Source organism: Canis lupus, chromosome 10 (genome assembly GCF_003254725.2).
Source record: "Canis lupus dingo isolate Sandy chromosome 10, ASM325472v2, whole genome shotgun sequence".
In the NCBI taxonomy this organism is placed as follows: Eukaryota; Metazoa; Chordata; class Mammalia; order Carnivora; family Canidae; genus Canis; species Canis lupus.
Window position 1 is genome coordinate 56,197,584 of NC_064252.1, and position 26,371 is coordinate 56,223,954.

At 39.4% G+C, this 26,371-nt stretch overlaps 1 protein-coding gene across 1 annotated transcript; it reads left to right on the forward strand.

Moving 5' to 3' along the window:
- Nucleotides 1-1,185: 1,185 nt before the first annotated feature.
- C10H2orf73 (chromosome 10 C2orf73 homolog) lies at nucleotides 1,186-26,164 on the forward strand. The gene is made up of 5 exons (XM_025467154.3): nucleotides 1,186-1,315; nucleotides 5,951-6,161; nucleotides 12,565-12,718; nucleotides 24,660-24,775; nucleotides 25,634-26,164. Exons 1-5 carry the CDS (start codon nucleotides 1,290-1,292, stop codon nucleotides 26,000-26,002), a joined length of 876 nt encoding a protein of 291 aa, XP_025322939.1. The 5' UTR covers nucleotides 1,186-1,289; the 3' UTR covers nucleotides 26,003-26,164.
- The last annotated feature ends 207 nt before the right edge of the window (nucleotides 26,165-26,371 follow it).

Below are 26,371 nucleotides of genomic sequence, written 5' to 3' on the forward strand. Positions count from 1 at the left end.
AGCAGCTCCTAAATGGTAGAACCAGGATTCAAACACTGACTGCCCCCAAGGCCAACGCTCCCAGAGTGTGAGGACTAGGACAAAACCCGGGTAAGCAGGTGGTGGTTGACAAGCTGCAGAGAAATGCCTGGCTCCCAAGCAGGAGCTCAATGGATTTTCAACCCACTCCCTATTTATTTGCCCATCGAATCCTTACGCCCCATGCACACATGTATTTACACATGCTCCATTCTTTTTACCAACTTAGGTGTGTGGGTACCTACATACCAAACTTCTATTCATATATTCCTCTGCCTCATAGGAAGGACTTAAGCTCACATACGTGCAAGGAGTCCAAGGCCCACACTCGGCTCTGCTAAAAACGTACCCCTTAATACCCGCTCTAGGTCACAAAACCTACGCACTTGCATAGGTTGGTTATACAGCAGAACTCCACTCAATAAGGATATTTTTTCCCCCATTATTCAGGCAAATAAATTCAAGAGTTACCACGACTGCTGCCAAAGACATTTGGCTCTGGTAGTGGAAATTGGGAAGCAATGGCTGAAATGAGGTAAGAAAATCCGGGGCCAGAAGGTGGACGCAGAGCCCCCAGCCGCTTCTCCCAGGAACTTGCTCCCTTTGGGTCCGCGCGGCACAAGCCCCCCCCGACCCGCTGCCGCGGCCCCCGCCGAGCCCCGTTAGGCTGGAGCAGATGCGCACACCGCGGGGAGCTCGCTGGCAGGAGAGCAGGGCTCCCTCGCTCTATTTGAACGCCCGCTGCCGGGCTGGGGAAGGAAGATGGGCCAGAAACCGTGGAGAACAGCGACAGCCACGCTTTTTCAAGCAAAGACTGGTTGGGCCGGCGGCAGCGCCCCTGACTTGCGCGGTTCTCCAGCGGCGAAAACACGATCCCCTCCCGCCCGCGTGCACGCTCGGAGCCAGCTCCCGCCGACGTGGGCGCCGCCGCGGGGGGCTCGGGGCCGCCCCCTGTGGGGCCCCCCAAGGCCACCGCGGGCCTTCCTGGGGGCTCCGCCCGGCCCGACGCGAAAGGCCCAGCGCAGCCGCGCAGCCTCCAGCCCCGAGTGGCTCGGGGAGGCCGCCCTGATCCCCCCGCCGCGATCCCCCCGCCGCGATCCCGCGGCCCCGCCCCCTCCGCGCGACTGCGCCTGCGCGCCCCGGCTCCGCCCCCCACGCCGCTCCCCGAGGCCGCGCGCCGGGAGCCGCCGTCGCTTAGCAACGCGCGCGTCCCTCTCCGGGGGGCCTGGTCCCTCGTCTTCCCGCCGCCTCGGGTCGGGCCCGGGGAGCCCATGGAGCGGAAGGAGGACGAGCAGCCGTAAGTGCTGGGGCTTGGTCCTCTATTTCCCCTTGTGAAAAATAGTTCCCTCCTTCGGGGAGGGTGAAGTGAGACCCGAGGGGCGGCCCAGGCCTTCCTGCAGCCAGTAGTTGAGCGCTCACCCGAACACTTATTTTGGGTTGTTGTTATTGTTTTTGTTGTTTGTTTTTTTAAGATTTTCTGTTTGTTTGCTGAGCATAGAGCCCGACTTCTGGCTTGATCCCTAGACCTCCAGGTCATGATCTGAAATCAAGAGTCAGTCGCTCAACTACCGAAGCCACCTAGGCACCCCCTCAGTAGCTTTTAAAAAACACGAGTTCAGATTAGCATGAAACTTCGCTACGTGCATAAACGCTACGAACAGGATCCATAACCATGATCAAATCACTACTCTTTCTCTACTCCAGTTCTGTTTGTTTATTCATGAGAGAGAGAGGCAGAGGGAGAAGCAGGCTCCCTGGGGAGCCGGGTGCGGGACTCGATCCCAGCACCCCGGGGTCACGCCCTGAGCCCCCCAGGCATCCCCGTACTTTTTAAAACACCCTGTTTACGGGGCACCCACTGTATGTCAGGCACTTTACAGCATCGCCTGGCCCGACATTCAGGTCCCACGGAATCATCCGCTGCTTCTCACACCCCACACTTCGATTATTAGCAAATTCTGTAGGCTGTACCTTTAAAATACATCCAGAATTCCACTATCGACCCCACCCTGGCCCAACAACCAGCCTCTCTTACCTGGGTGTTGTAACAGTCTGGACTGCTCCACTCGCCTCAATACAGCAGTCTGAGTGGTCTTCTTTTTTATTTTTTTATTTTTTTTATTTTTTGCCAAGTTTGAGTTAGATCACTCCTCTATGGGCCATTGCAGAGTGAGAGCTAAGGTCCTTACAAAGGCCTGTGGGATTTTCACAACTGCTCCTCCTCCTTTATCTGGTCTTATCACAGCTGCTTGCCCTCGGGCTCCACTCTGCTCCAGTGCACAGGCCTCCATCCTTAACAGTAATTCTCAAAGTGTGCCCCCCACCCCCATCCAACATCACCTGACAACTTATTAGAAATGCATATTCTGGGGATCCCTGGGTGGCTCAGCGGTTTAGCGCCTGCCTTCATCCCAGGGCATGATCCTGGAGACCAGGGATGGAGTCCCACATAGGACTCCCTGCATGGAGCCTGCTTCTCCCTCTGCCTGCTGTCTCTGCCTCTCTCTCTGTGTCTCTCATGAATAAACAAATAAAATCTTTAAAAAAAAAATGCATATTCTTGCAGGCTCCTCACCACAGATAAACTGAATCAGAAATTTGGAGTTGAGCACAATAATCTGAGTTTTAACAAGCCCCCAGGTGATTCTGATGTATCCTAAATTTTGAGAACTGTCGATCAAGGTGTTACAGCTAAATATAAGGTGGCCAGGGATATCTGCCTCCAAAGCCTGTATTTTTGTAGAATAAGTTGTTCATAACATACATAAGAATCACCTGAAAAGCTGGTTGAAACAGTTTCCTGGGAACCTGCCTCAGGTTGGGATGGGGCCAGGGAATTTGTGCTTCTAACAAGTAACAATTGATGCCATTGCAGCTACTTCCAGGGCCACTCTTTGAGAAGCACCTAAGGACAGGTGCTTCTGTAGCAATGCTTCAGCAGTTACAGTTCACTCTGCTAGAATGCGCTTCCTCAGATATCCTCTTAGCCGCTCCCTCTTTCCTTTTTCTCAGTTGCCACCTTCATAATGCAGCCTCCACCCTGTCTAAAAATGCAGCCTCTCTCCCACATACATGCATTCCTTTTTCCCATTCCCTGCTTTATTGTTGTCCTTAGCACTTAACACCATCCAAAAGACTGTATGTTTTACTTATTATTTGATTTCTCATCTGCCTTCCCTCCTTAGAATGTGAGCTCCGCGAGGGCAGGAATTTGTGTTTCATCACTCCTGTTTCCTCAGTGCTTTGAGCAGCACCAGGCACATTAGTCAATAAATACCTGTTGAAAGAATGAATTATTCAATGTTATTGTCACATCTCTCTCAATAGCATTCTTGCCCTTACCATGAAAAGGAGGAAACCAAGGCTCAGATACTAAATGACAGAGTTGGGATTCCAACCCAGATCAAGTCAGACCCAGGTCAAGTCTTCACTGCCCATTAGTGTTTTTGTGTTTCCTTCTGGTAAGAAATTTCTATAGAATCATATAGTTCACATTTATATGTTAATCTGTAGCTGCTCACACCCCAAATACTTAATTGAACGAATGCATACGTATGTATGCAAGCATATGGCCACAGTCCCTTCTTCAAGGACCTGACGCCAGTACAAAGGCATTGCTGAGTTACAACCATAAAAGGCAGATGGAAAAAACTGATGTCAGAAGTCTATAATAAATCGATCATGACCTTTAAATAAACACTTATATCTCTGGAAAGGTACTAGAAAAAGCCTTAGAAGTTATTCACACTTGACCAGTAATCAGTTTTTCCAAACCTTTTACAGAGAGCAGTTCTGGTTGGGATGCAGGAAACCAGAATCCAAGGGTGCTGAATGTTGTTTGTAGGTGTATTGGGAGTATACAGCTCTCCTAGGCCAGACTAAAAAAACAATCCCAGCAGATTCACGAGAAATACGCAAATATTGTCATGGGACTCCATTGACCTGTGAGGAACAGGACACTTCCCCGGGGGGGCTACATAATGATGAAAGAAACACAGTCTTCACCTTCATGGAGCGTACAGACTAGTAGAGGGTATTTGTAGTGCTTACCAAAAACAAACCAAAAACTAGGTACATAAATTATAAATCGTGGTGTTAGGAAAGAAAGTGCCCAAATAGAGACCACATGGGAAAAGAAGGTGGGAAATCTAGGAAAAGCTTTTGAGGAAACAGCTTTTAAGCTGAGACCTAAATGATAATGGACCAGCTCATGCAGGGAGCTGGGGAAGAGCTGCCCAGGCAGAGGGACAGTGTATGTAAATGCCCTGAAGGGAAAAACTGGTGTGTCTGGGAAACTGAAAGCACACGTGCTGTCTGGGGAAGTGCAGGGAGGGAGGTCTCAGTGCATTTGAAGAGATTAGCTGGAGCTGGGTCAGGTGGCCTCAGTGTGATAAGGAAGCAGTATTCACTGTAAATGCAACACAAAGCCATTTGGGGGTTTTCAGCAAAAAATGACGTGATAGAAAAGATGGACCTGGCTTTGGTTTGAAGTAATGTAGGGGTTATGTTTTAAGGGCCAACACTAAGCAGAACTACTCACTTTCTATATAAATTTAGAATCTTATTTACTCACCTTCCATGGCTCAGGGCTTTAATTTTAAAAGCTTCCATGTTAGGGACGCCTGGGTGGCTCAGCGGTTGAGCGTCTGCCTTCTGCTCCAGGTGTGATCCTGGGGTCCCAGATGGAGTCCTGCATCGGGCTCCCTGCATGGAGCCTGCTTCTCCCTCTGCCTGTGCCCCTCTCTCTCTCTCTGTGTCTGTCATGAATAAGTAAATAAAAAATCTTTTAAAAATTTTAAGTAAAAAATAAAAGCTTCTATGTAAAAATATTCACATTCATCTATTTTTCTTTATTTTCCAAGTATGTAAGATTTTGAAACACTGCCTTTTATAATGTCTATCACTCTTTATTTAAAAGGAGAAAATTTCCATAAATTCTAAACATTTTTTAACATTAACAAAATCAATAATGTTCATTTTTGTACCAGTTTAGTTATTAAAAGCCAAAGTGATGAGATTGAATTGATTATTCTCAGACCGACACAGTGGTCTTTTCCTAAAAAGGTAAATAATAGTGGTCATTTGGTAGCTTTTATTAGTTTGCCAAGTGAACTTTTAAAATTAAATAGCCATACTTGTCCTGGTAACTGAATTTACTAACTTTTTTGTTTTTAAGATTCATTCATTTAGGGCAGCCCATGTGGCTCAGTGGCTTAGCACTGCCTTCAGCCCAGGGTGTGATCCTGGAGACCCAGGTTCGAGTCCCACGTTGGGCTCCCTGCATGGAGCCTGCTTCTCCCTCTGCCTGTGTCCCTGCCCCTCTGTGTGTGTGTGTGTGTGTGTCTCATGAATAAATAGATAAAATCTTAAAAAAAAAAAAAAAAAAGATTCACTCCTTTATTTTAGAGAGAAAGTGTGTGTGTTTATGTGAGCAGGGGGATGGACAGGGAGAGAGCTCAAGCAGACTTCCTGCTGACCATAGAGCTTGACTTCTGGCTTGATCCCTAGACCTCCAGCTCACGATCTGAAATCAAGTCAGTCACTCAACTAACGAAGCCACCTAGGCACACCCTAAGTAACTTTTAAAAAACATGAGTTCAGATTAGCATGAAACTTAGCTATGTGAATAAACCCTACGAACAGGATCCATAACCATGATCAAATCACTACTTCTTTACTCCAGCAAATGAAAGTCTGTACACTGCAGTGGTATATCATTATGAATAATCATTATTAACACAAATCCTTTTATCTTTTAAATGACTTAAAATGAGAAGATATCCTTCCATATTTTAATAGCACAAGTCTCTTATAATTATTAACAAAGCCTAAATTGTCTTGACTGATACTTGAAATATATTTAAATTTTGTTTTATACAATTATGACAGTCCTGAAATGCTCATTAAATAAATTTACTATTCTATTTTTCAGAGAGCATAAAATAGAAGATGCTGGTATAGTGTATGTAGCTGAAAAAAAAGAAGAAATCAAACATGACAGCAAACCTGGAAAAAGTATACAACATTCAAAACCATGTATTGGGAGAGGACGTGTATATTATGCGAAATTCATTCATACAAATGCAAGAACACTTAACGAACCAGTTCCCTACATAGATCCCAAAAAAGGCCCAGAAAAGCAGGTTGGATGGATGTTTCTTATATACAAATACAGATTTAGATTCAGAAGCTGGTCTGCAGGATAATTTGGTCACAGACTATGTAAAGGATATGACATATCTCAGACTACAACTTTTTATAATCCAATACTTAAAAGCAGTAACCTGACTCTCCCAGATAACCACTACATACAAACAATCCAAATAATCATTTTTCTAGATTGGGTCAGATTATAGCCACTCAGTAGTGCTTGGCAGATACTGAAGAAATCTATAATATTGTATTTGTGTCACATATTCTAATATAAAAATTTCCCATGATACTCTCTGTAAAATAATAGCTATCATTTATTTAAAATATATGAAGTACTAGTGATGAGCTAAGTGTTTTATATAAATTATATCCTTTAATCTGTACAACAGTTTCTAGGAGGTAGTATTAGAATATTTTACAGATGGTAACATACCGCAAAGTAAATGAAGATATCTGAGATTACATAGTAAGCAAATGTCACAATTATGATTCTGACCCAGGATGGTTGGTTTAGTCAAACTGCACTTTAATTCACTATCATACTAAATATATTTCATTATCTTGTTTCTTTATTTTTTTTATCTTATTTCTTTAAAGTTGGGTTTGTTGAGGTATAATTTATTCTATTAGCTTCCTATTCCTGATGTTACAAATTTAAAGAGTAATTTATAGCCACACCAATTTATTCTCCACATTTCTTGAGCTCAGGAATCAGTCTCATTGCCTATTAGCAAGGCTGGTTTCCTTCTGCAGGATGTAAGGGAAAATCCAGTTCCTTGTCTTTTCCAGCTTCTAGATGCTGCCTGCCTACCTTGGTTCCTGGGCCTTCCTCTTCAAAGCCAGCAGCATGGCATCCTCAAATCTCTGACTCTCCTGCATTCCTTTTCTAAGGATGGGTGTGATTACCTTGGGCCCACCCAGATAATTCTGACTAATGTCCTCTTTCCAAAATGTTTACCTTAATCTCAGTGGCAAAATTTCTTTTGTCCTGTAAATTTATGTGTGGTTGTGATTTAACTTAACATTTAAATGGAGATTGCTTTTAGTGACCTGCTTTCATATCGGTAACATCCAACGTTCTTGTCATAAAAGAGATAGCATACCAGGGCACTGTGTGTGAATGGGAGATCTTCTTTGGGCAGGAATTAATGCAGTCAAATATGCTTTCAGATTTTATTTATTTATTCATGAAAGACAGAGAGAGAGGCAGAGACATAGGCAGAGGGAGAAGCAGGCTCCATGCAGGGAGCCCAATGTGGGACTCAATCCCAGGACTCCAGGATCACGCCCTGGGCCGAAGGCAGGTGCTAAACCATTGAGCCATCCAGGCGTCCCTCAAATATGCTTTAATGTCATGTAGTAAAACCTGATGTGGGCACTTTTAAGGCTAATTTGTTTTATAAACAGGCAATTATTTGAGATTTAAAAGAAATTCATAGTCCAAGCCTTCACTGGGGAAATAAGTCTGGTCCATAAATCCAGGTTTGTGAAGTTCCCATGTTTCTTACAAAAGTTAATGAATGACTCTGCTGAGCTCTAATTCCGGGCTGAATTAAAACCGAACTATTAATTGAACCCATCCTTATCTTGGAGATACTAAGGAAAAGAAGTGGGTTTGAGAATGGAGATGCAAAATGTAAAAAAAATCTCAAAAACTAATCAACTAATTTTCTCGTATTCCTAGTTTATAGGTGTCTTGAGAAAATGTTAGGAGCTGCTGTTGAGGTGGGGCGACATAGTAGCAGTAGGATCCTTGTTTATTGGTGCTAAAAGCTAAATGAGTCAGAGACCTTTAAAAGTTTGAGATGAAGTAAGAAAATAGGGAAGAGAGGCTGCTGGTAGATAGGAGTGAGGAGGTACAAAGAAAGACTGAAGATGCATCAGAGTTAAGAGTGTATCTGTTTGGGGCATGGAGTGAAGGTACTGTTCATATTTAAAAAACAATCTTAAGTGTACTCATTTCCATGTACCCAAGGATTAATAAAGAATACTCATTTTGCATATTTGTACCGTTTGTTCCTTTATTTAAGATGACAAGTTTCTTCTTAAAGGTTTAGGTTGGTTATTTTGAAAAAGTAACTGTATAATAGTGCTAGCTTTAATGCATGAGTGAAGAAAATAAAGTTACCTAATATTTAAAGTAACATATTTGCTCTCATGTATTTTGCTAAGATAATATCTTAAGAACCTAACACCAGATTGGTTGATTTTTCTTATTTACAAGATGTTTAAATGAGACAATCCCTTACACGGTTCTACCTAAAGCCATAAAATTGGGGGTGCCAGAAAAAGTAAAAAGGAGCTGTAGCTCAGTCACTTCCAGTCACAAGAGTTTGGTGGTCCTGTGTGTTTAAATATTGGTATTTTAAAAGAGATTATACTAGATCATTATGTTCCAAAGTGTATGTTTCAGAGCATTGCCCCTGCCTATGTGCTCAATAAAATAACATTCCAAAGTCAGATACATTTTGGAAAAGCTGTATATTTAGATCTTAAAACTTCACAAGTCACATTTGTATGTAAAGGTGCTAAGAAATCCTGTGATAAACTTATTTAACTTATCTCAATATTTCCCAAATTTATTTAACTTTGGAAACCTCTTTTATATAACACCTTATTTAATATGCCACAGGGCTAGCATTCCACAGAGCACAATTTAGGAATAACTGTTATCAGGAACATTATGAGTTGCTTAAAAAGAGGTATTTTCAGCATTCCTGGTATCCTTAGCAAAATAGAGATGAGCATAGATACAATGTAACTCTAGTGTTTCCCATAACACTTCAATGTTTAAAGCCATTGAGCTCTACTAAACCGTGATTCTCTGTAAGGTGTCAAAAGTCCGTATTTCCCTAGGGATCCCTGAAGTATGATTTTGTGTCCCACAGATGACCAGGGCCAGCAGCAGCCATCCTTGCCAGGCTGCTGTGGACTTCTACCCACCACCTCTTGCATTCTCTTAACTGCCTTCTCCAGGATGCCCCAAGTGCTTTTACTACTTCTCCCAAGACTCTCCCTAATTTCCCAAAGAATAAAAACTAATGAATGTCTCCTAATGCATTTCTGAAGGCTTAGAGATAGCAGAAGTATCACAAAGACTGTCTCACAGTGGTTTCCAAATGCAGCTAAGGGGTTCACAGTATAATGGCCATGAGGTCTTCCAGGGGTGGGGGTAATGGGAGCCTCTTCTTCAGGAATCTCCAGATGTGTCCATACTATGGAGCTCCAACGACTGTTACCCTGAAGCAGGAAAGAAAACTACCCTTGGGCTAGAAGGGAAGATCTGCTTTCTCTGGGTCCAAAGTTTTGAACTGAGAGCAACTATCTGTTCAGGCAAAAACCCTTCCACAATCTGTAAGAGGTAGGCTGATCCCTGAAGCCTAGACAAAGCAGTCACAGTACAACTTTTCCCTGTTTGGCTTATTTCATCATACATAACTCATGTCAACCCCTCACAATCCACTTCAAGTGATGGTGGACAGCACAATAAATTTTTCTTCGATTTTCCCTCCAGCGTGAGGTGAAGGAAAAATAAGTTTCCACCTATCTCTTTAATCTTATAATCTTTTATGAGCACATGCTTGGACCAAAATGGCACGCACATGTGCACAGACCCATATACATTCTCACTCTTCCAGGAACAAACCAGACTCTTCAGGCAAAGGGCAGATTATCCAGAAATAGAAAACATAAAAACAGCATTTTTTGAACTGTGGGATTTCATTCCGCCCAAGCGAAGCTTCATCCAATTTACAACACTAATCAGAATACTTCCACTAACTCTGAGGACTTAAAAGTTATCAGTCACACATGAGGAAACATTGTTCATTATTTCCTTTATGTTTTGTGAAACTCAAGAGACCATTTTGGTAAAATTCTAAATCCACAAGAAACCTTTTTTTTTTTTTTTTTTAAGATTTTATTTATTTATTCATGAGAGACAGAGAGAGAGAAAGGCAGAGACACAGGCAGAGGGAGAAGAAGGCTCCATGCAGGGAGCCCCATGCGGACTCGATCCTGGGACTCCCGGATCAGGCCCTGAGCCCAAGGCAGGCGCCAAACCGCCGAGCCACCCAGGGATCTCTCATAAGAAATCTTGAGAGATGAATTGATACCTCTGCTTTTCAGATAACTTTTGTTCAAGAAATAATTTAATGCTGCCAGGCATTTCCTAGCAGTTTGCTCATCCCAGAATCACTTACCCAGTAACTTGGGTGTTGGCAAAATAAGTTTTCTGATCAACAAGAGAAGATAATACACAGTGTACTCCTTAAAACCTTTTCATAAAAGATCTTTCTCATGATACCTAAAATCTCTTCATTGTTACTTCTGAAATAAATTAAGTAGGTTTGTGCTTATCTGGCTTTCATTCTACAGCAGATTTCATAAAGCCATGTAGCCCGGAATGAGGCTTGCACAGATGGGGGCAGGGCTCTGACTGGGACAGTTAATTTCCTAGCAGTTTTCTCATCTGTGAAGTGGGTGTATCTATCTACTTGCAGATTCGTGGTGAGGCTAAGTGAGAAAAGGCCTGTAAATCTGAGACCTTGGGGCATAATAAGAACTCTCATAACCGTGCAGTGGAGGAGGCCTGCAAGAAGCAGGCCTTCTGACAACAGTTAGATGTGACTATTTTCAGCCAGATAGTGAGAAGACACCATCTGTTTAGTAATCTGTTCTAGAATTCCCAGGATCGACATCAAGTAGTCTTAGTTTTTGTAATTCACCTTTCAGCTCATTCTGAAAAAATGAGGTATTAGCCCATCTCTCCTATTCTCCAAAATTCCCTAGTTCCTAAATTTCTTCGATCGCTGCAAACGTATTTAGTACCCCAGGTTTCAATTTGCCATTGGCCTGAAAACTGGCACTCATTTCAAGTTGACAAGTGAGGTCTAACTCTCTCCTCAATTAGTCAGGGCTCAGTTAGTTCCCTCTTAGGTTCATGTTCATCTTGTCTTTTTTCAGTTTGAAGATAATTTCCCTTAACGAAGAACCTAAAGCTGAGTAGCTCTTTCAGCTCTGAATTGTATAACTCTTCTCCAAATTTTTAGCCTTTCTGTGATTTCTTGATATAACAGAATTTTTTCTCCTAGAAAACCCTATTTTTGCAGCCTTTGGCATATTTCATGAATTTCTTCTAAGCTTCTTGACAATCTCCTGACAAGGTGACTCCATGAAATTATTTTTTTAATTTGACATTGTACACTTCTTTTATACATGCCTTTTTAGAAGGTAAGCCACTTTGGGAGCTGACTCCCTGTGGAGTCAGATAGATGTCTTCAAATGCCTTCTTACTTTTCTTACCCCTATAGCTTCAATTGCACTGTCAGGGTTTTACTTATGTAATCTAGTCTTCATCCCCCTTGAATCATATTTTTCAAGTTTCTGGCTACAAAATCATGGTTGATTTTTAGAAGCCTGATTTCCCTCCTCAAAGTCCAAAGTAGATGTTAGATTATACCCAAAGTTGCCTTCATTGTCTTAATAATATCCAGGAACTTCTAGGTGTCACAGTTGCCCCTTCCCAAGGTTGTCTTAGGTCTACCCGATGATCCAGATTTTTTAAAAAAATGCTTACTTAGAATTGGGTAAGTTTCCCTTGCTGTTTTCACAACTTCTGAGAGATCAGATTCTAATATGTGCTAATGGAGAGTATATCAATTCTCCCTTGCCTGGGTCCTTAAGTCAGGTTTCACTACTCAAAATTCTGTAACATTGGAGATATCTTTCCTAAGAACAAAGTTTTTCAAACTGAGGCACTAGTGGGTTATAAAGCAATGTGGGTTGCAACTAGCATTGTGAAATGGAATAGAAGAGATAAAGGATAAAATAGAAAAATAGTCAAGTGCACTTAATGGAGTAAGAATAAATATTGTCTTGTGAAACTTTTCATTTTATGTATGTGTATACATTGTGTCTTCTTGCATGACAAAATATTTCGTGGTGTAGATCATGGACTGAAAACTATGAAAACCACCATCTTAGATGATAATACATTATTTATATTTACCTGAAAGTATAGAATCTGATTTTTTAGATTAAATCAAGCCATATATATATACATACATGTGTATACATATATATAAATACAATGGTAGTACAAAACATAGAACTATAAGTACTTGGTTGATTTCTACCACTCCATCTGTTGATGGAAAGTAGTTTAAGAATTTAGCAGCTATGTTTTAGCTAAAAATATGTGATAATTCACTTTTAAGTACCTTTTAAAAATTCAGTCTTTGTAAAACTATTCCTAGATTTCAGAATTCCATTTTATGCTAGAATATCCAATAACTTATTGAATCAACTTATTGAACATTTACAGTCATCAAGCAGCTCATGAAAATGTCCTACAGTATCCAATTTTGTGTTTCCAATTTTTTCCCCATAAAGGGTGACTGGTGGTCACATGGTAAAGGACTGGAATATCCCTTCCAACCATCTTATGACACTACAAGCACCCAGAGGAGTGACTTTCAAAAACCAACGTGTCCATTGGTTTTGCCAGTCAAACACAGCAAGTTGCAAAAGGCTTCTTGTGGAATAGGTAAGATTAGCTGTGATAAAACCTCCTTCGCATTTTCTCAGGTTACTGCTATCAAATTAAGATGGATTAGATATACTGGTACCTCCTGAGAAAATTACCTCGCTATAGGAGTTGAAAACATACATACAGCAAATGCAGTCCTTGACAACTTTGTTCTTTATCCCTTCTTGGTGGACAGCTTATTTCCAAATGTATTTACTGCAACATAATAAAAATTGGCTTGATCATTGATAACAGCCTCCAAGTCATGCAACCTAGTAGCATTCTGCTCATTACTGCCACCAAATTTTTAAAAGTGTAACCACTACAATTGTAGGCAATACTATATGGCAGTATTTTTCTAAGTGTACTCTGAGGGACATTAGTTCCTTATGTTTATAGATGCTGCTCAAAAAAAGGGGAAGTGGTCAAATGAGATTTGTAAAAACTGAATTTATAAAGTTAAACAGATTTAAGCCACAGAACTCTTAAAACTCTTACTGTAAACACAAGCATAATGCATTCCAAGACGAGGAATAAAGAATATTATGTTTTCCCCACTTATTAACCACCTCATCCTTTTTCTAGGAGAGTATTTCACATAACTGGTATCCCACAAACCAATGTTACATGGACTATTAAAACATTATTAGATCTATTTAGTTAAGTCTTAAAGAAGTGGACAATCAAGTCAAAACAAAAATGTATTTACCGAGTACCCACCCTGGTCATCATTCCATGTAAAAGTTCATAAGCTAAATTTCACATAATTTTCTGAACATGACAGTATGTCCACTGAATGGTACACAAGTAAACAAAGGGTTACTTTTATCATTCAACAGTCCCTTACTTAATTTGAACCTTCAGGCCTCTGTGATCTGGCCAGTCTAGTTAAGGTTACAAGGGTAGGGGGTAGATTGAAGATCAGAACATTAGAAAATGGTCATAGTCAGCATGATTTCCACCTCAAGGGCAGGAGTTAATGGAGAGGACGGTTAGGTAAACTGTAACATGGTCTCTTCTTCAGAAAGGTAATGATGCTTGCGCTTCCGATTCCGAATGGTAGACTGAACACAGACATCTAAATGCCCCTCCTCCCAAGACTCTATTAAGTGATAGTAAAACCATCAACCCATAAAGATGAAGAGAGTGGAAAGAAGAATTTCCTGTAATGTGGAAAGGAATGAAAACTTGTTGATGGATTAGCAAGCAAAGAAGCAAGGGCCTAGAAAAGACAGAGGGAAAAGCAGCAAAGAGCCAGTCTGCCTGACAAAACCCCAAAGTAGCTGGAGGCTCAGCCAGCAGGCAAAGCAGAAGGCATGAATGAATCCAAGGGGAGAATCCAAAGGGCAACCTGAAAGTCTGTCTTTAAAAAACCACCCCAGGGATGCCTGAGTGGCTCAGCGGTTGGGCGTCTACCTTTGGCTCAGGGCCTGATCCCAGATTCCCGGAATCGAGTCCCACACCGGGCTCCCTGCATGGAGCCTGCTTCTCCTCCCTCTGCCTGTGTCTCTGCCTCTCTTTCTGTCTCTCATAAATAAATATAATCTTAAAAAAACAAAAACAAAAAACCCACCCCAGTCAGGAACACTACTCTGTCAACATTAAAACTAATTGAGCCCAATGTCCCGGCCAGATAGTCAACTACCACACCAGTTACCTTTTTTGTAATTCAAGTTGATCTCTTGTCCTATTCTTAGTTTATGAATGGACAGCCAAAGATTACAATTATGCCAAATTATCTTTTTTAATGTATGGCGGTTAAAGTTAAGGAAACATCACGGAATATAAAGCAACAACGACAAAAAAAAAACCTAAAAAGTGTAAGAGAATAAAAGCAAAGTGGAGAATCCATCTGGGAGGTCCAACTTTTCTGAAGCTCTAGAAGAGCAAAGAATAAAATTGAAAGTGCAGATAGTTATCAACAAAACATTTATTGAGCACATACTATTTGCTGGGCACTTTATGGAACTTCCTAAATATTTACTTATTCAATTCTCATACCAACTCTAAGGAATATATTAGTATGGTAATGTTATTAATACTCTCATTTTTCATATAAGAAAGCAAGCATGGAGTTTAAATAATTTGCTCAAGGCTACAGAGCAAATAACTGATATTTGAACTCAATCTACCTGTAATTAAAACCAGTGCTCTACACAGCCTCTGGAATAATAAGAACGTTTCCCAATATAAAAGAGAGGCATTAATGGAGCCTACTGAGCACTTCCAAGTATGAAGGGATAAAAGATACAACCTATACATCATTATGAAATTGCAAAGATACAATTATAAAAAGAAGGTTCTATAAGTTTCCAAAAAGAGAAAGAAAAATGTCACTATCTAAAAAACAAGAATCAGTATGGAATTAAGCAGCACCGATACAAAAGCACAATGGAGTTAATGTCTTTAAAGTTTCCAAGGGAAAATTTTTTTTACTTACAAAAGAGGATTTAACAGAAATACTAGAACCAGTCTTTTTCAAGCAGCACCAGGCTTTGGACCCAGTGAGAAAGAAAAGTAGTCCTAGCACAATATTTGGCCCTTAAATGAATAAAACGCATATAATTATATTGTAAATGCTATTTCATAGTTTTCAGCTTTTAGCATTATCTTGACACAGTATGGAAATTTTAAATGTTGTTACAGAACAGAATTATTTCATTAGCCTTAACAAGAAAAGCACAGTTGACAGAAGATGGGAAGTAGAAGAGAAAGGTGCTAATATCTTTTTTTTTTTTTTGCTAATATCTTTATTTAACTTAAATACTCAAGAAAAACTACTCAAAGTAGATGAAACAAAGAATAGAAGTTTAAGGTTGAAGTCAAAGGAACTAATATAAGAACCAATTTATCTCTTTAGCCCTAGCCTCTTTGCTGAACTTCAAACTCCTATCCAGCCACCTACCTAACAATCTTTGCTTGGATAGTTAATGTCCTTTCAAACTCAACATGGCTGGGATAGAACAGTTCATCTCTGCCATTCAAACATATCCCCTGCTGGTTTACGTCTTTTCCATAAATGCCACTTCTAATCCCCCTAAGTTTTGATCACCTAGAAGCCATTCCAAAACTCCCTACCCTCTATATCCAATCCATCAGCAAATCTTGACACCCCTATCTCCAAAATATACTCCAAATCTTTTTACTAGTGTTGTAATGCTCCTGTTACCCTGCTTCCTCTCTTTCTCCTTCAAAAAATGTTTTCCACACCATTGTTAGAAGGATCTTTTAAAAACACAAATGATACTGCATTCCTCCATTAGATGAGTTACTTCTCATTGTCTGTAGAATCAATTTGAAATTTCTCACCATGGCCTACATGGGCCCATTTAATCTATGGACTCTATCTCCTATTGCTCATGATATCATGATAGGGCCATTTCAAGAGTGGCATGTAACTTAGGCCAAGGAGGTAGAGAATGTTTTCTGACAGTCATGGTTATTTCCAAACCAATTTATGCCTGTGTACTTATTTCCATAATTTACATATTCTTGTAAATTAAAATCTGAGTACTAAGAGAGTTTCTATAATACATTCAAAGTCGAATACTTTGGAAAGGCTTGCCAAAAGGTCACTAAGTTTTTTTTTTTTTTTTTTTTTTTTTATTTATTTACTTACTTAGTTGAGAGAGATAGAGACAGAGACAGAGAAGGTGAGCAGGGGGAGAGGCAGAGGGATAGGGACAAGTAGATGCAGGGTTTGATCTCATGACCCTGAGAACATGACCTGAGCTGAAATCAAGAGTTAGATGCTTAACCAACTGAACCACCCAGGTGCCCTAAAATATTATTAATTTTTAAAAGTGATAATTAGGTGTGGACAAAATCACTATAAAAGAGGAGGTGGAGTGAATTTCTTAAATCTTAAAGGTTTCTGCATTCATTTTATTTCAAATATGTCTTTAAGTTTCCATTCTGTTTTAAAGAAACAAACTAGGAAAGATACATTAGGGGTGAGGTTTGCACAAGAAACACAAAGTGCAATTCCAATCCATGGGTACTTCCACAAAGGAAATGCATTACAATAAAAATTTGGTGAATGAACTGGTTAAAATAAAGTATCTAAGTTTAGTATATATAATTCTCTATGATTCTTTAATTTTTTGGGTAAGTAACCAGTCAGATCCCAGTTCTTTCTCATAAGGAGTAGTTGCTTCTACTTCTACCATGGGACATAGTAGAGGATAAGAGCAGAAAGCTAGGTTTTGTTCTAGGATGACCAGGCAAGGCCCAGCCATTTCATAGAGAGACACAAGACACAAGCCCCCCTGCCCCACCCAGATCAATGCCTATAAGTCTGTTCTATTGAACCAGTCGGTTTTTTCCCAGAGTGAAATCTTCCAAACCTCTATCTGGATCAGGGATCAAAAAGTCTGGAATTTCTCAAATAAGTCCCCTGTTGGCAGGTTCTCCTTGTCCCATGCTCCCTGCCCCAGAGGTGTCAGATGCCTCCATTTTCTGAGCCTTACTGGGTGGGACCCCACCCCATCCCCACAAGCACTTATCTTCCAGTTTTTTTGTGGTCTACTCAAGTTCATTGCCATTTAACCATCTGCTTTCCAGTTTCCAAATTTGCTAGTATCTTTGCTCTCATTTAGTTCCCTTTTTTCCTAAAGATTTAAGCTTTTTAACATCTTTACTATCATTGTACTAATGTTTTGGGATGGAACGGGAGGAAATGCACATGTTGAAATTGTTATGTTTAACTGGAAATCATGGTCACCTTATCACCATCAATATTCGCTCACCTTAGAATTTAATATTGGTTTAGCATTTAATAGTGGTTTGATCCTAGGCTCATTACTTAAATTTCATCATTTTATTCACTCAATTCAAGAAGTGGGAATAATAATCCCTACTTAGGAGGATTATTAGGAGAAATAAGAGATATGTAAAGTGTCTACCACAGTGCTTAGTACATAGTAGACAACAAATGGAAAATATTTCTATTATTAATTATTGTATTGTATTACATTAGGTGTTTAATTGGAATTTAGCATTGGAAACCAGGTGTAGAAGTCTCACTTTTTCCTTCCTCACCTTCCCTCCCCCTTCACCCAACCCTCCTCCTGCTCTGCCTCCTCCTCTCTCTGCCTCTGTCTCTCTGTTCTCTATTGGTGTTCCTCATTGCCAAAGTCATTGTTGTGTCCCAGATGATGCCCAGACTCAACAAAAAAATTTATTGATTAGTTTAATAATTACATATTATTCAACAGATTAAAGACATAATGTAATTTAAACTAAAACACATCACAATATACACCTGCAATTTATTCACATTTTGAATAGTGCTTGGATACTAGTGAAAATAATTTAAAAAAATATTTTAGTGTAACATTTAAAAATATGTATATTCTAGATTTTACATATATGTGTATATATTTATATATGTATGTATATATATGTATATATATATATGTGAGTGCATATACATACAGATATAGAAAATATGTATGTAAACATGCATCATACCAATTAAAAGTCATCTCCTGGTCATTCTGTTCCATCAGCCCACTTAATTACGCCTGGTCTTTGGCATTTCAGCAATGTCATCTTGTGCTGATAATGAAAGTGCCCTTTATTCTTGTACCACCACCCAATTTCCTGGCTTCCATCCATAGTCACTTCAACAAATGGCTGTGCTCCCATCATATCTGAATCACTACAAGAATAAGTGTTCACTTTGGGTTTTATATAATAAAACTTTATAAATTGAAAGGCTGATCTAATTTATGAGGAACGTCATACTTAAACAAAACTTTGACTCTTTATCAACAACCTGATATTTTAATGCTTTTGTTTTGAATTGCAAAATCAGATTATCAAAAAAATCGATTATCATCAAAAATATATTTTTTTAAGATTTTATTTATTTATTCATGAGACACACACACACACACACACACACACACACAGGCAGAGACACAGGCAGAGGGAGAAGCAGGCTCCATGCAGGGAGCCCAATATGGGGCTCGATCCTGGGTCCCCAGGATCAGGGCCTGGGCCGAAGGTGGCGCTAAACTGCTGAGCCACTGGGACTGCCCCAAAAATAATTTTCTAAAGTGGATTTTAGTTTGTGTTCTGCTTTTGCACCAAGATGTAGCTTAATGATTTCTTTCTAGAGTTATGTTCAAGCTTTTTCACTATATTTTGAAAATTTATAACATTATCTTTTTCATTAATAATACTTCTCTATAAGATCAAAATAAATACTATTTAGAAGAATGGAGTTTCTGATAGAAAAATATGATTGATGAATGTTTTTTTAAGTAGACCCAAACAGTTAAGAAAATTTCCCAAAGTAAAAGTTGCTGAATTCCCACCAATACAAGGATCAAGTTGTGTGTTTGAATAAATCCTGGCTTTGTTGATAAAATATAGATGGCTGGACCCCAACTTGTTTGGCGTATCCTTGCTTAGAAAATTTCTATTTTAATTAGATCAAGTTTCCAAGAAACAGAGAGTGGATTTCAAACATTCTTCATAGGCTTTGCTTTATGTTTTGTAATCCTTGTGTAACAAGGCTTCTTTTAAGTAATTACTTTGGGTTCAATTTGAATTCTGAAGTAGAATAACCACTAACGACTTGAATATCTTCTTTGATGTTTTCCTACTTAGATGTTCTTCACTACTATGGCCTTCTTTAAAAGTCTCATATACTTGAATAAATGAATATGGTAGTTATGTCTAATTTTAATAGATATAATGTCCGGGTAAGGAATTTCTCTAATAGCTCAGATTTGTTTTCTTTCCTTTTATTCTTCCCCATAAAGAAGTGGGTTTTTTTTTTAAGTTATTATTTTTGAGATTCTGGGAGGTTCTAGATCACTATTTTAAAAATATTTTAATTGATTTAATTGACTTCTGAAGTATTTGTTTCTTTTTATTTTTTTAAGATTTTATTTATTTATTCATGAGAGACATGGAGAAAGAAAGAGAGAGAGACAGAGATACAGGCAGAGACACAGGCAGAGGGAGAAGCAGGCTCCATGCAGAGAGCCTGACACGGGACTCAATCCCAGGACAAGATCACCCTGGGCTGAAGGTGGCGCTAAACTGCTGAGCCACCCAGGCTGCACATTTCTGTTTCTTTTCTTTCCTTTTTTTTTTTTTTTTTTCAAGATTATTTATTTATTTATTCATGAGAAACAGAGAGAGAGAAAGAGAGGCAGAGATAAAAGCAGGCTCCATGCAGGGAGCCTGCCACGAGACTCGATCCCAGGTCTCCAGGATCAGGCTCTGGGCCGAAGGCAGTGCTAAACTGCTGACCCACCCGAGCTGCCCACATTTCTGTTTCTTAATTGTATAACAAGTCACCCCAAAATTTAGTTGCTTAAACAACCATCATTTTATTTCTCTTGATTCTGTAATTTGGGCTGGGCTCAGCCAGGCAGTTCTTTGGCTGGTCTTGGTGGTGGGCACTTGTGTGGCTGCATTCACTTGGCAGATCACCTGAAGACTGGACTTGACTGGGAGGCTGGAATGACATGTGGTCAACATGTGGTCCCTCCATGTGGGCTTTCCAGTAGGGTTGTTGAACTTCTTAGGTAGCATCTCAGGACTCCCCAAAATGCAGAAACACAAACTGAAAGGTTTTATCAAGGTTTATGCCTGGAACTGGCAGAGTGTTACTTTTTCCACATCTTGTTGGTTAAAGCTAATCACAAAGCCACCCCACATTCACAAGGAGGGGACTGTGCACAGATGAATAGTGGGAGACCAATAAACTAGGTCCACTACTGTCATAGACTACCACAGCATCCTTAAATTGTTCTCCCCATGAGAGTTTAGGAGTAGCCAACTCTTATATTTTGTCTGAAAATGTCTTTAAATTGCCCTCACTCAAATGAATGAAAGTAAAGCTGGGTATAGAATTCTGGGCTCATAGTTATTTACCTTTTACATTTGGAAGGTATCATTCCATTGTCTCCTGGATCCTACTGTTACATCAAGTCTGCAGGAAGCCCAATTGTTAATCTTTTGAGAGTAATATGTTTCAGTGTAAGATTTTTAATGTGGAAAGGGGGCTTTGTATACAGAAAGAGTTATTTATAGTTACTTATGATTTAAATTAATATCACAGATTGAATATTATAAATGAAAATTTATTCCTTAAGCCCTTAATTTTTAAATACAGTTTCACTGTAATTGCAGGGCTGTTGGTTTTCAAGGATTCTGTACAGGTGTGGGGAGAGAGACATGAAAACTGGGCAAATTAAAATGCCACAAAGTTTGCTTTCACTTCTGAGATTAAGCCATTTTTCTTGAATAAATGTCCCTTGGATCGTTGCAAGCTTTTGATTAATTTCCAGAGTTCTGAAAAAGTTGATTTTGATTATTTTTTTCCAAGTGTTCTCATCATTATTACAGAGGAGCACTTTTCACAGGTTCTTACTGCACTGTTCCTACTAATATCCTATCCCTTTTAGTTTTCAGGTTAAAAATGTCTCCTCACAATCTCACTATTATCTTTGTGGCACAGACACTTCATTGAACAGGAGTCCTAAACGTTAATGTAAACAAGTTTATCGACTTTTCACCTATGGATTGTGCATTGGGTGTTTATGGAGAGTTTGTCTACCTTAAAGTCACAAAAACATTCTCCTATATTTTCTTCCTTGCATTTATAATGTTGTTGCTGTGGATTTTGATATAAATCTGCTTTTTCCTCCTTTGTAAGTAACCTACATTCTCTCTCTCTTTTTTAAAAAAAAAATTATTTATTTATTCATGATAGACAGAGAGAGGCAGAGACACAGGCAGGGGAGAAGCAGGCTCCATGCCGGGAGTCCCACGCGGGACTTGATCCCGGGCCTCTAGGATCATGCCCTGGGCCAAAGGCAGGGATCCCCACTACCTTCTCTTTTTGAAAGCATTTAAAGGGACACCTGGGTGGCTCAGCAGTTGAGCATCTGCCTTTGGCTCAGAGCAAAATTCTGAGGTCCTGGGATCCCATTTCAGGCTTCCTGCATGGAACCTGCTTCTCTCTGCCTGTGTCTCTGCCTCTCTGTGTGTGTGTGTGTCTCTCATGAATAAATAAAATCTTAAAAAAAAAAAAAGACTTTATTAAGTTAAAAAAAAAAAAAAGCTAGCATTTAGAATTTTCTTTGCCCCAGATGACCTTAAATTTCTCTATAAAGTGTCTCGGATGTGAGTTTTCCCTTACATACCCTGCAGGATAGGGAGGAGAGTGAGGCAAGAGAGTGACTCAGGATGCAAAACAAGGAGGCACTCACTCCCTGTGTAAATGCCTCCTTAAATTGTAAGCATATGAGTTTCACTTGTCTCATCTTATTCCTGGACCTGCCATCCTACGTGGTAATCTGTGAGCCCTTTCAATCTGAGGTCTTTGATCTTTGTCTAATTCTTGGATATTTATCATCATTCTTTCCTTTTTTTTTTCTTTTTAAGAAGGCTCTACACCCAACATGGGGCTTGAACTCATGACCATGAGATCAAAAGTCATGTGCTCCACCAAATGAGCCACTCAGGCACCCCATCACTATTTCTTCAGCTATTTCCTTCCCTCTGTTTCTTTATCTAGGTCTCCTAAATTCTACCATCCATGTCTTTTAGCTTTTCTATTATATTTTAATTTCTTTATCCTTTATTGCTGCCTTTTGGGAGTTTCTCAGTCTGTCTCATTCATGAGTCTTTTTGTTTATCTCATCTTTTTCAATTCAGCTATTATATTTTGTTTGATTTCTGACATTTATGTGATTCTTTTTTAATGGCCTCTTCTTGCTTCATATTAAAAATGCCTTCTGTGTCTTTCAGGGTATTTGTTATGCTTACGTTAAATTCTTGGAGTACCAGTTCTAATTATTCTGCTTCACATAGTAGATGTTTTAAATTTTGTTGTCTTTCTTTACAATGTCTTTCTTAATAGTATCTTAGGTTATGTTCCCCAAGAGGAATCAACAGCCCTGTGGGGGGAAAATGTAAGGACAAGGGTCTGGCTTTTGTACCTCTCAGTCAACTTAAAGGAAAGAAAATGAAGGTCAGGCTGGAGAGTGTCAGACCCCATAAAACTGACCTTGACCATTTCCATCTGCTGTCACTGTCTTAGGCCAGTCCTCTAGTCAGAACACCATCCCTCCTCTCCACTTTAAACTCTTAAAAAGAGGCATCTTAAGAAAAGACAATCTCTTGATATTTTCAATCTACCAGCACTAATGGTTGCTGGGGGAATGGTAGCAGAGGAAATGCCCAAGGGGGCAGCATGCACCCATTTTCACCAGCTCCCTACTCTAGAGGGACTTCTGTGCTGTTTGAAAGTTACTAAGTTAACAACAGATGGCTAGCCAGTTGCTTCCAGTTTCTTGCCCCTGAGGCAAGCAATAATCTTCCCAAGGCAATGTGTGGGCGGAGGCTGTCAGGAGATTTAAGAAAACCTCTCCCCCACCTATTCTCTCTTGGCCATATCTGACCCTCCTACCCTCCAGCCCACACTGACACTAACCCTTCACACCAGTCCACTAAAGTCTTTGGGTTTCTCACAGTCCATAGTTCCTCAGATTCATGCCTCTTCTCTCTTCTACAGTTTTCCCTTTCATTAGGATACAAAAGAACTGGCCCCTTGCCTAGTTTTAAAGACCCTCTCTAATTTGATCCCAGCATCTTTCAATTCTCAAAGCAAATCATTATCCCCATTTTAGAGAGAAGGAAATTGAATCTCAATGAAATTAAGTGATTTGTCCAAAGTCACACCACTAGGAAATGTGGTAGGGCTAGAATTTGAAAACATGTCTATCTTATCCCAAAGCCCATGCTTCTGTTACTCCATTAACTCCATCTGATTAATGACCGAATTTAGAGCTGTTTGATTTATTCAAGAATCTATCAAACCATGTTTCTAAAAACACTAATGTTCTGTGAGCTGGACAATGGCATTCACCCAAAACCCAGTTAGTCTTTTCTCAAATGGTAGAAAAAATATGTATAAGTTATGGTTAGATTTTTCTCAATGTCAGTTGCCCATACATTTTTAGTAAATCTTTGGCACCTGCTGTTCTTTTGTGCATTAGCAAATCCTTAAAAAAGGTAATCATTACATAGAAAATGCATTTTGAGTAAATGATCTCAATTAGAATTCAAAAATATGTTATCAGGGAGAATATATACGGAGAAATATGTTAGTAAATACGTACTTATTAAGTGTTCATGAATTCAATTCAATATTCAGACATTGATATAAACTAATTTTACCGGCAGGAATGATGAGTCTTTAAGTATTTGTATATTACATGATATGAAATGGCAATCTTTTTTTCCCTGATAGCAGGGAAAAAATGCTAACATAACCTTGCATGTTAAAAGTAAAAATAAAGTGAGTTTTAAAAGTCATTAAAAATAAAAAAAATAAAATAAGTCATTAAAAATGTGAAACAGAGAAGAACCAATAGAATGAATCCCTATATACCCATCACCTAGCTTGAAAGATTATTTAAAAGTGATTTTCTAAAGGGTTTAATAGTCTTACAAATTTTCAGAATGTCTGTAAATGAGAACTGAAAAGAATCACATGTTCAACTACAACTACAGCAGCCCTGGAGTCTTCCAGTTCATTCTATTAGTGCCATTTGGGAGCACCTTATGCATAAATTTGTAATAGCCTTTCTAGTAGTAAATAATAGGTTGACAAATGAATTATACTTATATCTTTCCTAAGATTTTGGTTGGTATCTATGCAAGAGACCTATCTAACATACTTTTGAAGCCATTGTTGCATTAATATTAGTTTTAGAAATTACTAGTTATTTCCATATGTGGGGCTAATTCAATTGTTTTCCTTTGGTTCTTTTCATGGAGAAAAGATGATGTATCCATTATATTTACCCATACTTTAAAAAAATGTAGTTTTATTAGAATTTTTGATAAAGCATGATTCTGAATATTGATTATATTTTCATGTACAAATCTAATTTTTGCCCTGACTTCACAAAATCTTTTTCCTCAGTTCCAATTGCCTCTCCTGATGTATCAGCAGAACTTCAAAAGAATTTTATAGAGCACATCTCTTTTTTACATCAATATGATGCTAGGAAAATTCCCAATGAGCCCATCCGGGGAAAGGTGAGAGTCTTCAGAATCAATTATTTAATACTTTAGGCTGGGACAGATTTATGGTAGTACATTAAGCCTTTCCAGGTCATAGCCATCTTTCTAGAGGTCTATTTCAACAAACTAACATGGTTGTTAGGGGGATAAAGTCTCAACGACATAGGTAAAATTAAGGAATGATATCATAATTTTGGATCACAGTCTTTGGAGTTTGGTTTCAATTACTACAATCATTCACTTAAGGTAATATCAAAGCAGTTTTATAAACTGTTGGATATGCTCATGTGGGTGTGGCAGGGAAGTGCATCTAAGATTTACAAAGCCAAACATAAATCTAATAGTTGCTGGATTTTTTTTTTCCCAACTGCAGATGTCTGTTTTGACATTTTTCACTTTAATTCTTTCATTGAAACTAATTGACAAAATAAAAAATAAAAATAAATAAAAAAGAAACTAATTGACATTTGGGATACAATCACAAATCCTTAGGTCTGTGAACTGTAGTTGCCTTTGTATCCATGGCAACCTATAGAGTAAGAAATGAAATTTGATAAGAATAGTCTTATACAACCCAGCTGATTGATAGAAATGTTGAGAATGAGAGATAAGATGCTGCTTTTTTGATTTTCTGCTTTTCCCTCTTCGTTTATTTTCTGGCACACCCTATTTTATCATTGATTTAAAAGTTTCACTAATAATTATTATGCTGCTGTCTTCAGTTTTAGACTAAGGTGACAGTCAGTGATGTGGCAGAGAAATAAGTGCCTGCCTCGCCAGAACTTGAACTAACACATGAACTGAGTTCACAGCTGCATCTTCCAGCAACTAGTGTGCCCTGGTTAATGTCAACTTTGTTTTTTTCCTTTCCAGCGACATGGAGCTTTTGTGCAGGCAGAGATAAAACCAGGGAGTAGGCCAATAGTTCCTAAGGGAACAGAGGTATTACGGAATGCTCCGGGGTCATGCTCATCAGAACAGTCCAAAAAAACAGAGAAAGGAAACTCAGCGGAAAGCAAAATGATCTCACCAGGTCTCTGCCGACAAAATTCCCCAGAGCTGCTAGAGACTGAAACTCACTTATCAGAAACAGACGTCAGAGAGGCAGCCAAGGCATGCCCCAGAAGTCCTGAGAGAAGGGAGAAGGTTGCAGACATCTTCCAAATAACTGCAGTAAATGCTCTTCTCCCCAGGCATGATCGTTTAAATCCACCAATAAAAAGTCAGGATAAATCAGGATAAATTACCTTCTTCAAGACAAAAATCTAATCCTTGGAATGGAGAGAAATTTCAGAATCATACAAACCCTCACAGGTTGCTTTCTCTTATATCAATAACCTCAAAAATTCTATTTACATAAATGGGAAAATGAAAAAAGACAATTAAAAGGCACCAAAAATTTAAGAGTGGTCTCTAATGAGTGGTGGATTATGAGACTTTTTTTTTTTAAGATTTTATTTATTTATTCATGAGAGACACACACACACACACCCAGAGAGGCACAGACACAGGCAGAGGGAGAAGCAGGCTCCATGCAGGGAGCCCGACATGGGACTCCATCCCGGGTCTCCAGGATCAGGCCCTGGGCTGAAGGCGGCGCTAAACCACTGA